The sequence below is a fragment of the Rattus rattus genome, chromosome 4 (assembly GCF_011064425.1).
Source record: "Rattus rattus isolate New Zealand chromosome 4, Rrattus_CSIRO_v1, whole genome shotgun sequence".
Classification (NCBI taxonomy): domain Eukaryota; kingdom Metazoa; phylum Chordata; class Mammalia; order Rodentia; family Muridae; genus Rattus; species Rattus rattus.
Window position 1 is genome coordinate 43,603,695 of NC_046157.1, and position 14,323 is coordinate 43,618,017.

General features: G+C 35.9%; 1 protein-coding gene across 1 annotated transcript in view; it reads right to left on the bottom strand.

Moving 5' to 3' along the window:
* Epha6 (EPH receptor A6) overlaps positions 1 to 14,323 on the bottom strand; it is an 893,674-nt gene that overhangs the window by 121,627 nt on the left and 757,724 nt on the right. Inside the window, exon 14 of the mRNA XM_032900334.1 lies at positions 9,129 to 9,338. Within this exon, the coding sequence (XP_032756225.1) occupies positions 9,129 to 9,338 (210 nt within the window). The remainder of the gene's footprint in view (positions 1 to 9,128; positions 9,339 to 14,323) is intronic.

Below are 14,323 nucleotides of genomic sequence, written 5' to 3' on the forward strand. Positions count from 1 at the left end.
ACACACACACATAGAGACATACAGACACAGACACAGACACAGGCTGTAGTCCAGTTAATCCAACAATAGCAAGTCCAAGAATATAGTATTTGTTTAGTTCACAAGGCTGGGTACCTCAGTTGGTCTTGTTCCCATGCCTGTGAAGGAATGGATATGCTAGCAAAGTCAAGGGAAAGCAGGCAAAGAATGAACCCTTGTTTCATCCATTGTATAGGATTCCAGCAGAAGTTGTTATCTTCCTCTCTCAAAATCCAGATCAAAAGCCTGCGTCTTCCAACCTCAAGATCCAGATCAAAGACATGTTGTCCTCCTTCCTCAAAATCTAGAGCACATGTGTACCCCTATTTCTGCATCTTAGTTCATTCCAAATAGTCACGTTGACAACCAACAATAGTCATTATACATTCCTAGCTCTCTTTCAAACTAATAGCCTCTTTTTAAAATTAACTATTGTTACATGCATATATGTATGTACACATGTATTACTAAATATAACCTTCTCAGTCTGTACATGTTACTTATATATGTTTTCAAGATGACCATTTGTACTGGATAGCCACTTGATGTACTCTTCCCTGGGGAAGGCTTTCTCTTGCTATCAGCTTTACTCAGTTATCTGTAGCTTCATAAGTTCTGTAGAGTTCAGGCATCATGGTTCTCTCCCATTCATTTTAGCGTGTCTATTGTTGTTAAGCTCATGTCTAGGCAGTAATATTGGTGAAACTTTTTGAGTCTTAGAACATGCATATATATATATATATGATACATATAGCATATATATTTAAATTAACTTATGTCATTAGAATTTCTATTACCAAAATAGTACATTGCAAAAAAATCAGTAAGAACTCAGGTTTCCTTTTCATACATTAGCCTATTAAATTCTCCCTCTCTCTCCTCTCTCTCTCTCTCTCTCTCTCTCTCTCAGTTCTACAATACTTTGTTTCCTTTTAATTTAGGAAAGCTCAATTAACAAATGTGATTTTTTTCTACTCAGTTAATTATAATGTCCTGGGTGTTAACTTCTTTTGATGGACAGCTATTGTAGGCTCAGTTGAGTAAGAACAGTTTTTGTGAGTGTGTTAAGCATCATTTTATTATTATTTTTCCGAACTGTAAGTGGCTGCCTTGAAGGTGGACCTGATTCATCTAGGCTGGATTTTGTTGCTTTTCATTTTCAAATATGTATATCGTCATCACCTGCTTTATTGAACAAGAAGTTATTTGAATCTCTATCAATAGTTTTCTGATAATATTGTTATTGTTACCTTTCCTTTTACTTCTATTGCTGCATTTGGCCCAAAAGAGACAGCCCTTCCTTCACATGAAATTTCTGTGGATGCTGTCCAAGAACCTGTTCTATTTTTTTCCTGCATGTAGCTTTGTGAAGGCCACCAATTATTATTGCCGTTTTCTATCTTAGTACCTGCTTCAACGCTTTCCTATCCACTACATCTTTAGCTTAACAAATCTCTCAAACATGAAATAAAAACAATTCTTTCACCTAGTGTCAGTCCCTACATCACATTCTAATGAACAGAAAGTGTCTTGGTAGGATGTCAAAGAGTAGCTTCCTTTCCTCAATTTTAGAAGTAAAAGAACATTTATTCAGTAGAAAATTTATTTTTCTTTCCTCCCAAGACACATTGTAGAATAAATTTTTAATGTAAACAAACCAGTGAGTAAACACTCTGAGTATGTTTTACTATAAGTTTTAGCAAAGCTCCAGGAAAAAAATGTCAGTTACTAAGTTTAGCTTAAAAGGCCATTTTTTGTGTTTTGTTTGTTCATTTGAGTGAAAGTCTTACTATATAACCTAGGCTACCCCCAAGGTTACAATATTCTTTCCTCAATCTCCTGAGTTCTGGAATTATAGGCTTATGTCAACATACTCAGCTAACAGAATATTGTAAATTTATCCTTATGTTGAGCACATTTATTTTTGAAAAGGGTAATCCCAAGATTTAAAAATTAATATAAAAAGTCAAGACAATTGGCAAACACTTGAATTGGGTGTGGAGTTGAGCTCTCGATTAATGTCAGTCTGTTAATGTCCACAGGCTGCTTCCAGTCTCTTGCATTATTAGCAGTAATAACCTATATGTTGGGTATAGGCCATATATTCTTAGATTGGTAGACTTAACATTTCTCATATTGCTTTTCTTACAGAATATGGAAAGAGAGCACATGAAGTCAAATTTACCAAAACTAAGATGATAACAGAAATCTAAGTATCCAGATCATGTGATCAGTTACTATATTCTGTATTCTAATAAGGAAAGTACTGATATGCTATTACTGTTGTTGAAGAAAAACAAACAAAATTGTTCCTCGGGCAACATGAAAAGTAGTAATCAAAACCGCAGAATTTTTCAGGCATCAGATGATGGTTTCCGCACTTTGCTTTAATCTTTAGAATACAACAGAAATCATTATCATAATTAAAAATAACACTACCATTATATTTGAAATAAGAATTATCTCTCACATCATGTGAGTGGGAGCCGAAATATATGTTTTAATGTTCTTTTTAAGGTAAATAGGACCTTATTTCCATAATTGAAAGCAAAGAGGCTTAGCATTTTCAATATATGTATAAGAAGTGGTTGCCTAGCAATATTTAAATGAGCTAGAGTACCTTTTTTGGACTGCTTATAAAGTAGTTGTCCATGTGAATATGTGTCAGATTTTGAAATGGAGATTTTTCAGTACCTAAATTTTAGCCAGATAGGAAACTGTTTATCGAATGAGTAAAATAAAACAAAACGAAAATCCAAACACCCAAAGAGGCAGTGGCTTCTATATAGATTAGCTTACTTAGTCAATACTCTTCTGAGACTCTGGTATGTTTTTCCCAGAATGGGCACAGAAAAGCAAAGGTTTTCTTCTTGTCAAGACACTATTTTTGTGGCATTTACTTTTCTTCTATCTTAGTCCTACATTTTATATTTCTTGGTGTCACTGTCATTACCAGGTCCCAAGGTCCCTTAGCACAGGCCTGATGTATTTCAGTTCAGGGTTTAAGTGCTTTACTAGAATGCTCTGCTATTACTGCAGTTCCTTTTAAAGTGCGTTGTCCACCCTTTATGTCTGTGGAGATGTGAGTTCTATTACACGCTGCAGTTGGTTATTCTTGGTTCTGTCTCCATACACCTATGAATCTGTTCTCACCTACAGTCTTTGTTAGAATAGATAGCTTATTGGAGGGGATCGCAACCACTGAGTCACCTTTTCGTCTTGATTTTAGTTCTGAAGAATCACGATAAAACATTCTCGGAATGTAAATATGATTCCATTGTTTCAAACAACACAAGCCACTCTATACCTTCTAGGGTATGTAACATACCCTAGAGCCCGTTTCTCTCTTCCTTGGATGCAGGAAGTCCTTGCAAGCTTTGGCCACTAAGCCTGGTTGTTTGGACGTATGCAACACGGACTTGCCTATAGTTCAGTGTTTCTCTTAAATTTTTGGTTGTGAGCATAGCCTTTAACGGCTGAGCCATCTCTCCAGCACTAATTCAGTGTTTCTCAATGGCAATATAAAGGAGGTCCTGGATGGTTAAGGCTCCATCCATCCTGGGTGGCTTTCACAATCCCACACAGTGATTCTGGAACTTATGTGATCTGCTGCCTATCTGTAAACCTTGAAGCTCCTTCTTATGCTATGTGTGAATGCCTTGTATTGCGGGACTCAAGAGAATTAGATAGTGCACAGTAGACTTGTACATTAGTTCAGGATTCATTGGATATAAGTAATATGTGTTCTTTCATTTTTGGAGGCCAAGATGGTATAACAAGCTTTGCTATTTTCTACAGAGTGGGAGTATTTTCTCATGAGAAGTAATCTGAACCCAGTCCACAATTGATCCATTAAGGAACAACATACCAATGTGATAGCTCCATAATTAATGGTGCTGGGTATAGATTAAAAGGATAGACTTTAGACCTACCTAAATCACGACCAATGAATACTCAAGTGTAGGAACAAACATGAGAATTTCTAGTTATAGTTAATTATAAACCTCATCTCTTAACCTACTTTATCGAATTTTATAATGTAGAAATACTGTCACATATTTATATGAATTATATGGATTTTAAATATGTATCTAGAGGATTCATTTATGTCTAATAGGGTGACTTCTTTGCTCACATTTCTTTCTAGTCTGGCCATGCTGCATCACATACCTGTTCTTATGGCTGCCTGTGTATCAGTTCAGTGACACGGAAGCACTGGGTCCCCTGGGCCTATGCTATATTAGTGAGTTCTCTCTGCTTTTTGTTGTAATATGGGTCTTGTTTTAAACAAAGATGCTCTCATGAAAAGTGCTCATTTATTTGGCTTTCATTTTCATTAGGAAAGACTAGATTTAGTGTAGAATACAGGTCGAAAGAAAATTAAATAAAAACTAAACACATTTTTACCCAATGTTTTCCTGTTTTTAAATATTTCACAAACCTGTTTTTTGCTCCAATCCCATTCTTATGAACATGAAAAAACTATTACAAATAATGAGAAACTACATTTATGCAAAAAGAAAATAAAAATGATTTATAGTAAAGTTGTATTCCAAGAATGTTATACATTGATTAACTTTCAAAAGCAGAGTTAAACTTTCTTTAATAACTGAAGGAAGCTTGATTTTAAATCATATATTTGTATGGTTTAGTAAAAAGCACTTGTCATTAAAGTTACCATTTTTTACCTAATTTCAATGAATTTATTTCAATGAATTGTGGTATAGCTTCAGAAAGCAATAACATTTTCTCTAGCTATACCATCCCTTTTAACGGAACAATAAAAATGATTTTGGGGCTAAGTACATGCCCGTAAAGTAAGAAAGTTTTTTGTAAGTTTCAACACAAGGAGGATGTTTGCTGTCATTATCTGAATGAATCTGAGGTAGAGTGGCTATGATTTTCTTTGTGATGACTTTACTTGTGACCTAATACTGTTATCTAGGGCATCTTTAATGGGGATTCTATGTCATGATTAATAGTGTCCCTCAACAACTAGCTGTTAAGTCTACTTATAATAATGCCTTCCTTAATTTCTCCTTTTCTCTATAATTTATGCCTGATTAATTATTGAATCTTGAATATTATATGGTCATAATGATTTCAATCCTTTTGTCTCTTCTCTGTTCTAGCTGACATTTCTCTAGTTGAGCCTGTATGAGCTTTTGTGTCTGCAACAATAGTCCCTACTGGACATTTTACTACCAATTCCTCTTTTCCTTAGTCCTCCCTTCATTTACTTGTTTCTGTTAGCAACATCTTCTATGACACAAATGTACTTTTTTGTTTTTGTATTTGTGCCAATGTAGATAAACTTTAATCCAGTAACATGGCTACTCTGGATTCCATAAGATCTGACAGGAATATAAACATGCCTTTAGCACCCACCTAGGCAATGATGTCTAATTGGGGGCTAGACAAAGCAGAGAATTCCAGAAATCTTTGACAGGATATGACGTGCTGATTTTTTAGAACAGCACAGGAAAAGGAGCCTATTTAAGAGCAGTGCAGGAAGAGAGAGGACATCAGTTCTGTTCAGTCAGTTGAGTGCAATGGAGTTGGGTCAGTCAGTCGAGAGTCATTACAGTGAGTTCCTCCATAAGTTCATGGAGTTCAGTGAAGATAAGCAGAAGCAGTTGAAGGCAGGGCATAAGAAGGAACCAGAAGATTAGAACAAATTGACAGAGTTAGTTTGAGGCCAAGCAGAACAATTCAGTGAGAAACTGAGAGAAGACAGTTTGAATTAGTCATCTTGGAGAAGAGTTTGAGCCAGAAGAGTTGAGTTGAACCAGCCAGCCAGAGTTCAGAATGAAGTAGCAAGGGTGAGTTTATTCAGCAGTAAGTCTTAGAGGCGGAGAGCATTCTAGGCCTAGCTTAGAGTGTACAGAGGCTAGAAGCTTCCAGGTTGGCATACAAAGGCAGTAAGCCTTTGAGGGGAATAAGAGATTCATTTACATGTCAATCAGCAGCTGTTTCTTAATTGCTATCGACAAACTTTCACATTTCTTGGAGTGCCATTCAAGAACCTTGGAAATAATTGCTCATGAACTTGGCCTTATCCATTCTTTTGGACTCAGTTTCAAAGCATCTACATTTCTGCCCACCTGTGTGTTCATATATCTATATTTTCATGTTTTTTCTCTTTTCTTTCTTCACAGGGAATGTCTTCCATCCAAGAGTTTCTCTAATTTTTTTATATGACATGATACAATCTTTGCCCTTTCAAATAAGATCTTGTGTAGGCTACTTATCCTTGTTATCACAGTATTTCTTGTTCAGACGTTTTTTTTTTTCCTTTCTTTTTTTCGGAGCTGGGGACTGAACCCAGGGCTTTGTGCTCGCTAGGCAAACGCTCTACCACTGAGCTAAATCCCCAACCCCCTTGTTCAGACTTCTATAACAACAGTGGATGTATCAGTGTTGGGAAGCACAAGACTGCCTGATCTTAAAACGAGGAAGTCTTTGAAAGAAATGGCTATGCTATTTTGGGATTGAATATCCATGTCCATTATAAAGGTAACTAGTCAATTAATGGCATTTTTCTTTCCTCCTTCCCTCCCTCAGCCTCCTCTTTTTCTTTCTCTTTCTTTCCTTGCTCCCCATCTTTCTTTTAATTATTTTATTTTATTTTTTACTTATTCTCTTTACATCTCACTCACTGCCCCTGTCTCCACCCATTCCCATTACCCTTTCACAATCCTTCCCCTCCCCATCCCTTTCTCCTTTGATGGGAGGGGAGGCCCCTGGATATCTACCCACCATGGCACATCAAGTCTCTGTGAGGGTAGGCACATCTTCTCCCACTGAGGCAAGACAAGGCAGCCCAGTTAGAAGACCATATCCCACATACAGGCAACAGTTTTTGGGATATCCCCCATTCTAGTTGTTTGGGGCCCACATGAAGACCAAGCTGAAAATCTACTACATATGTTCAGGGATTCTCTCTCTCTCTCTCTCTCTCTCTCTCTCTCTCTCTCTCTCTCTCTCTCTCTCTCTCTTTCCTTGTAACATTGTTGCTGTGTCCATTACTCATTATACTCATATTGACCAGATTGACTTCAAACATCTAGATCCTTCTGTCTATGCCTCCTGGGAGCTAAGATTAAAGGCATGTCCACTACCACTAGCCTTGTTCACACCTCAAAATCTTTGAGTAATAAGGTAATTTGTAAAAACACTTTATTATATTATTTTGGATTCAGTGATAACTTTTGAATTCAGAAACATTTCTTAAGGCAATCTATGGCTTGATAGTTGTCACTGGATTCCAAAATCTGTTCTTTTAATTTTATGTTTAATTCTAAAATATGATCTAGACCTAAAGCAGTGCTTTTTAACCTTCCTAATGCTATGACCATTTTATATAATTACTCATGTTGTAGTAATCCCCAACAATACAATTATCTTCTTGGCTACTTCATAACTATAATTTGCCTTTATTATAAAGTATAATGTAAACATCTGTTTCTTGATGATTGTAGGCAGCCCCCGTGAAAGGGTCATTCAACCCCTATGGAGTAATGACAGCCAGGCTAAGAACCACTGATTCTCTTGTTCTTGTTCTTTTCTTACCTTGCCCTCTTCCCCATCTCCCCATTCGCCTCCCACCCTCCACGTGCTCATGACGGGTCTCTACTTCTCTCTTCTCTCTTTCTCTCTCTCTGCCTCTGCTACCTCCTCAACTCCCCACCCCATGCCATAAATAAACTCTAGTCTACATTATTAAAAAAAAAGAATCACTGATTTAAAGCAACTCTGTTTTAAATTTCTCAACTCTGCTGTGTGACAGAATATACTCAGAGTCTTAATGTTAAAGCTGTTCAAATTTAACATGCACATACATCCAACTTTGGGTTATCCACTAGTTTTATGAAGATATTATTCTGACTATGAGCTTCTTATTTTAAAAACCAATTAAATTGTTTATAAGACAAAGAAAGAAAAAGGTATTAGAAAAGTGAAAATAATTATGCTATTTTCCATATAGAATATGGATTTTGAGATATTAATTTTTCACTACAATGACTAATGTATTTTCAGGTTCTATCGATTTTTATTTTCATAAAGTTTTTGGTTAAATTAAAAGATCAATGATTAGCTCTACCTTATATATCAGACTTAGAGATTAATTCATTTTCCATGGAACCCTATCTTATATTGAAATTGTGAAAATGTTGACAAATTATCATAGGAGATTCCAATAAAGAAAAATACTAAGAAGGACATAAACTATTTTATTGATAGTGCCTAATTTCCATCTACCTTAAGGCTTATTGAATGCAGTGAAACTTCAAAATATTTAATAGAAAATAAAATAAAGAGGAATTAATTAATGGGATGCCATTTAAAATTTATTAGTATGGTTAAAAGGGGGAAAAGAATAAATGTGTTTTGAATACTTTGACTTGCTTTTTCCTTGAAGCTCAAAATGAATCACTGATCAGAATTTTAATAAACAAATAATGACAGTCACAGCTAAAACTTAACAGGTTTATTATACGTCAGTAGAGATATTAAGACCCAATTCTTCAAAACAACATCCACAGAGGTGGATACAATGAATTGACTTGGAGAATTCAGAAACATTTAAGATATTCAGGGTGAATTTGACATCATGTAATTTAAGATGATAGTTTGGTTTTAAAGCTTTAGCCTTTTATTCCTGCTTCCTTTCCCCCTGAGAACTATTTGGAAAACGCGTTAGAGAGTTAGAGAGTCTTAATATGTCTCCAAAGAAACTTATGTCATTCATCTCTAAGCGTGTATCGATCACCCGATAACACCTAAAAAGGAGATATTTCTGAATCACTGGCTCCTTATTGTCCTTGAAGTATTAGAGACAACGTTGCTGACCTATAAAGGAATGTATTTAAAGAAGAATATGTATTGAAAGCTAAAATACCTCAGGTAAGGGCAGTATAATCTGAAGAAAGTCATGCCACGCCTCTCCATGAGGACCACAGAGTTCCAGCACGTCAGAAGCCCAAAGACGGAAATTTTAGAAGTGTGAGGATTTTTTTTTTCTATTTCTTTTTAAAAAAAGACAACAGGAGCAACAACGAACAACTAAAAGTAAAGACGGTGACGGATCAGGGAACCAAAAAACTTACAGTTGTTGTATAAGCTGCTTCTGGGTCGTCTTCCAGCACTCGGGAGAGGCCGAAATCAGAGACTTTGCATACTAAGTTGCTGTTCACCAAGATGTTCCTCGCTGCTAGGTCTCGATGAACGTATCCCATGTCGGAAAGATACTTCATGCCTGATGCGATGCCCCGAAGCATGCCGACCAACTGGATGACGGTGAAGTGGCCATCGTGCTTCTGTGAGAGAACCACACCTGTGAGTTGGCTGATTTTAATAGAGCGTGCATGCACATATGAAGTAAATAGAACCACAAAGGAATTGTACAGGATCTATTGGAGACATGCATCAATTCTGCTGACTACGGCCGGTCTTCATAACAAAATACGAAATATTGTTTGACGTTTAAAGGAGGAATAAAAGCTAACTAGAGGTTAGTTAAACAAGGACAGAGGACAGCAAGCCAAGTCAGCCTCGAGAGAAAACTATGCCAAGGTTTCATGGTGTTTTTTTTTTTTTTTAAACAAAAAACAGACTGAAGTAAAATGATGTGAAAGCAAAGACTGAGGAGAATACACAATGGGCATTCTGTATTTATAATCCTCCCTGGGGGCTGCACAAATAGGCGCGAGGACAACAAAGCCTTCGATTGGGAGAAATTCATGTGGTAATTAAAAATACTATGAAAAATGGCCCAGGCTAGGTCATAAAAAACAAACAAACAAACAAACAAACCCCAAAAAACCCCACAAAGATATATAAACAAGAAATGGATTTAGAAAAGCTGCAGACCTAATAGATTAACACAAGTAAACAAAAAGTAACTAGATTTTGTTTTCAATTTTATTGGACAAATATGGAATAAAGTATTTGAAGTTTCTGGCTAGAAGAATCATACTATAGACTGCAATGGGAACAACAAACCAGGCAGCATGGTGTTGTACAATGATAATCAATACACAACACCTTATCCTCCCACCCGGAGTTCAGCACAATACATAATTTATGAAAGAGTAAAAGTAGTCCAATGGTATTCTTTGCAAAAGCAAGCAAAGCCAATACAGGTAGTAGTCTTGGTGTCAGATGAGATGTGAATAGCAATAAAAGTAATGTGTAGTCATTTACTTAATTGTTTGGAGAGTGTTAGCATCAGTGAGTTACAGAGAAGCATAAGGATTTCCAGTCATTCTTATACCCAAGGCCAATTAATTTATGAGTGATATTAAAAGATTTATATATTGTAAGACACTAAAGCAATATTATCTTATATAACAGAATCATACACGAGAGCGATTACTTTTGTTCTGTGTTACAAGCTATCTTCACGAATGCTTGATAAAACCACAAAGTAGCTTAGGCATAGGGTGATGAGACCCACAGAATTCCTCATAGGGACACAGCCTCTTCCACAATGTTACGTAGAAGAATAAGCTTATATTACCAATGGTGAAAACTTGGCTTTGCATACCAGATCTCTCTGACAGTTCTCAGATTGTATCTCCACATTCAAGTGCAGAGTAAAGACAAGAAGATTTTCTTAAACAAAGCATCTTCACAGAAAGTGCAGCCATTAAAGCAGGCTCTGCTGTATAATTAATGTACAAGAGATAGCCTAGCAATGAAAATTCTTAGTGTTATTAGCTCTTTATGCTTCCAATCCATCTTTGGAGACAGTCCACCATTAGATGGAACCGGCCTCTTCGATCATGTGTTCTACCTAACTCTCTTCTATTAGGGATCTCAAAACTTTAGAATTGAAAATATAAATTCTATTTTTCTGGAAAGGACTATACTACACTCTAAAAGGTAATTCTTCTTTCTCAGGAAGTAAAGGTCCCGAGACTCGTCATATTTATTGTCAGGCAGAACTTCTAAATAGTAGGAAAAGTTCCTGGACCATCTAAGGAAATAAAGAAATCCTCCTTCCCTTTTCTGTACAAGTGTAGTGATCCAACCCAGAGTTTGAACAAGACTCACATATAAAGTACATGGACAACTCCTGGATTGTTTTAATAATTGTTAATAGTGAGTGCATCTTGGTTATTATTATATGAAATTTTATAATTTCAATGAATCAGAAAATTTTGTTTTCTAAAAAAATATCTGTTGATACTCTAAACACCTATGTGTATAAAGGGAAACAGTTATACAAGGTCATGTGGAAATGAAGTTTCCAATCTATCCTGAGGATGCCACAAAAACAAAATTATTATTTAAAACAAGTTTTTTAAAATTAGTAATAGTGAATTCATTAGGCCTTTACATGCACTTGTGTAAGGTAGTTTGTTGATATTTACCCTCCTATTACTTATCTGTAATGCATTCAATCTAATTTCTGGTCCCCTACTAATCTATTTAGCTTCCCTTCTACATTAATAATTTTGTGTTTTTGTTCATTTTGTTTTCATTTCTTAAATTCTATATGTATGAGAAATATGATGTCTCAAAGACTAGCTAGTGGTCTCTCTCTCTCTCTCTGTCTCTCTCTCTGTCTCTCTCTCTGTATACATGTTTATGCAAGGTTGATACTGGGTGTCTTCTATTATTGTCCATCTTTTTAAAAATTCTTCTTTAGGCCAAGGCACTCACTGAATCCGCAAATCACTGACTCAGTTACACTGGCTGGCCAATAAGCTACATGGATCCTCCTAGCTCTACTTCTGGGACCTTAGATTTGCAGGTGTGCACCTTGGCTTTTATGTGTGTTCTGGGATTGCAAACTCAGATCCCTTATGCAGGCATTTTACTGACTGAGTCATCTTCCCCATTCTGATATCTTTGCTTAACAGATACTCCTTTTTTTCATCGACATGCTGGAATAATTACATTGGTTTCATTCCTGCTTAATGGCTGAAGTGTGTACCAATATATACATCACATTTTCTCTTCTGAGTATCCCTCAATGGGCTCCTATGCTGACTCCATGATGGCTCTATTGTGAATTGTGCTGTGATGAAGGTTGTATATGCATCCTTATTTTATGCTGCCTTAGATTCCTTCAGATTGTAACTCATGAGTGAGTTACATGTCAGTTCTCTTTCTGGGTTTCTGAGGAATAGCTATACTGATTTTTTCATAATGGCCACACTAGTTTACTTACCCACTAATTTAAAAGTCCCATTATCAAGTCTTCATCAGCATAATACCACATTCTCTTCAACAGCTTTAGTAACACAGAGATCCCCTAGCATGACATTCATCCGTTAAATGCACATAACATTAATAGAGAGCTTAAGATTTTTCCCATCACCCTCATGAGAACGATCGCATGTCCACCATCACACCATTCTGTGCTGAGTCGTCCCACTACTCTATGCAACCACTAACCTACTTTCTGCCACAATGGGATTTTGCCTGCTCTCAACATTTCCTAATCAGGAACTGCAGCTTTTTATAGCTGACTTCTTGCATGTTGTAGCCTAATATTTCCAAGACAATTTTTACACTTAAGCACAATCAGTGTTTTATCTCTATATTGTTACTTTTATTTATTTTTTATTCACTTAAAGTTGATGAACACTTGAATTCTTCTATGTTTTAGTGATTGTGCATGTAAGCCTTCGATGGGTTACTTTAATGTTGCTATTAAACACTTGAAGAGACTTGGATTAACTACTTTCCTATCGACTGCATGGGAATTTGTGTTCTAACAATTGTAAGAAATGCCGTTTAAAAACCGAGATACTGGTGTGTGAAAATAATCTGAACTACTCTGTACATGTTGTTTCAGAGGACACATAATGTTTCTTATTAATTTCTAATTCATTTGGCCAATTCTTTCTGAGTCCATAAGGTCAAAATGATTTTCATAATAACAATATGACAAATCATCTCTGCTCATTTCCACTAGGTTTATATTTGTGTGAGTGGTACAGAGCCCCAATAGGTAAAAGGTCAGTAGACTAATATAAATCAAGATAATAACACCCAAGTAAAAAATGATTGCTATTTTTATGTTCTACTTTGCTATATATTGAGAAAACTAAAGACAGCCCCATTAAAAATTGTCCTTGGTTTATCAGTGGAACATTAGTATTTCTAAATTTTGTCTGAGATTGTATACTCTCAATAACAACACTTGTGAGACAGACTAAAAGCAGGACTAGGCATGATGGGCATTTAAATGTCAGTACATTAAAAAAAAGTCCTCTTTCTTTAAGAAAATCAACAAAATAGATAATCCTTGACAAAACTACTAAAAGGCAGAAAGAGAGAAAGAGAGAGAGAGACAGAGAGAGAGACAGAGAGAGAGACAGAGAAACCGAGAGACAGAGAGAGACAGAGAGACAGAGAGGAGAACCAAATTAACAAAATCAGAAATGAAAAGGGAGACATAAATGGACACTGAAGAAATTCAAAGAATCGCTAGATCTTACTTTAGAAGCCTTTACCCCACAAAATTAGAAATTCTAAATGAAATGGTGATTTTTCTAGACAGATACCAATTCAAAGCTAAATCAAGATCAGGTAAACCATCTGAATAATTTTATAACCACTAAGAAAATAGAAGCAGTAATTAAAAATGTCCCAATCAAAAAAGCCCTGAGCCAGATGGTTTTAGTGCAGAATTCTACCAGAGTTTCAAAGAAGAGTTCATACCAACACTCTTCAAACTATTCCACAAAATAAAAACAGAAGGAACACTGTCAAATTCATTTTATGAGACCGCAGTCACCCTGATACCTAAACTCCACAAAGACTCAACAAAGAGAATTTCAGACAAATTTCCTTTATGAATACTGATGCAAAAACCTCCATTAAAAACTGGCAAACTGAATCCAAGAACACATCAAAGACATCATCCACCATGATCATGTAGGTTTCATTCCAGGGATGTAGGGATGGTTCAATGTACAAAAATGCATTAACATAATTCACTATATAAATAAACTGAAAGAAAAAAACTAGATGCTGAAAGAGCAGTCGAAAAAATGGCAGCCAACAGATTGGAAAGAGATCTTCACTAAACCTTCATCTACAGAGGGCTAATAATATCCAAAATATATAAAGAACTCAAGAAGTTAGAGTGCAAAATACTAAATAACCCAATAAAAATGGGGTACAGAACTAAACAGAGAATTCCTCAACAGAGGAATCTTAGGCTGAGAAACATTTAAAGAAATGTTCAACATCCTTAGTCATCACAGAGATGCAAATCAAAACAACCCTAAGATTCCACCTTATTCCCATCAGAATAGCTAAGATCAAAAACTCAAGTGACAGC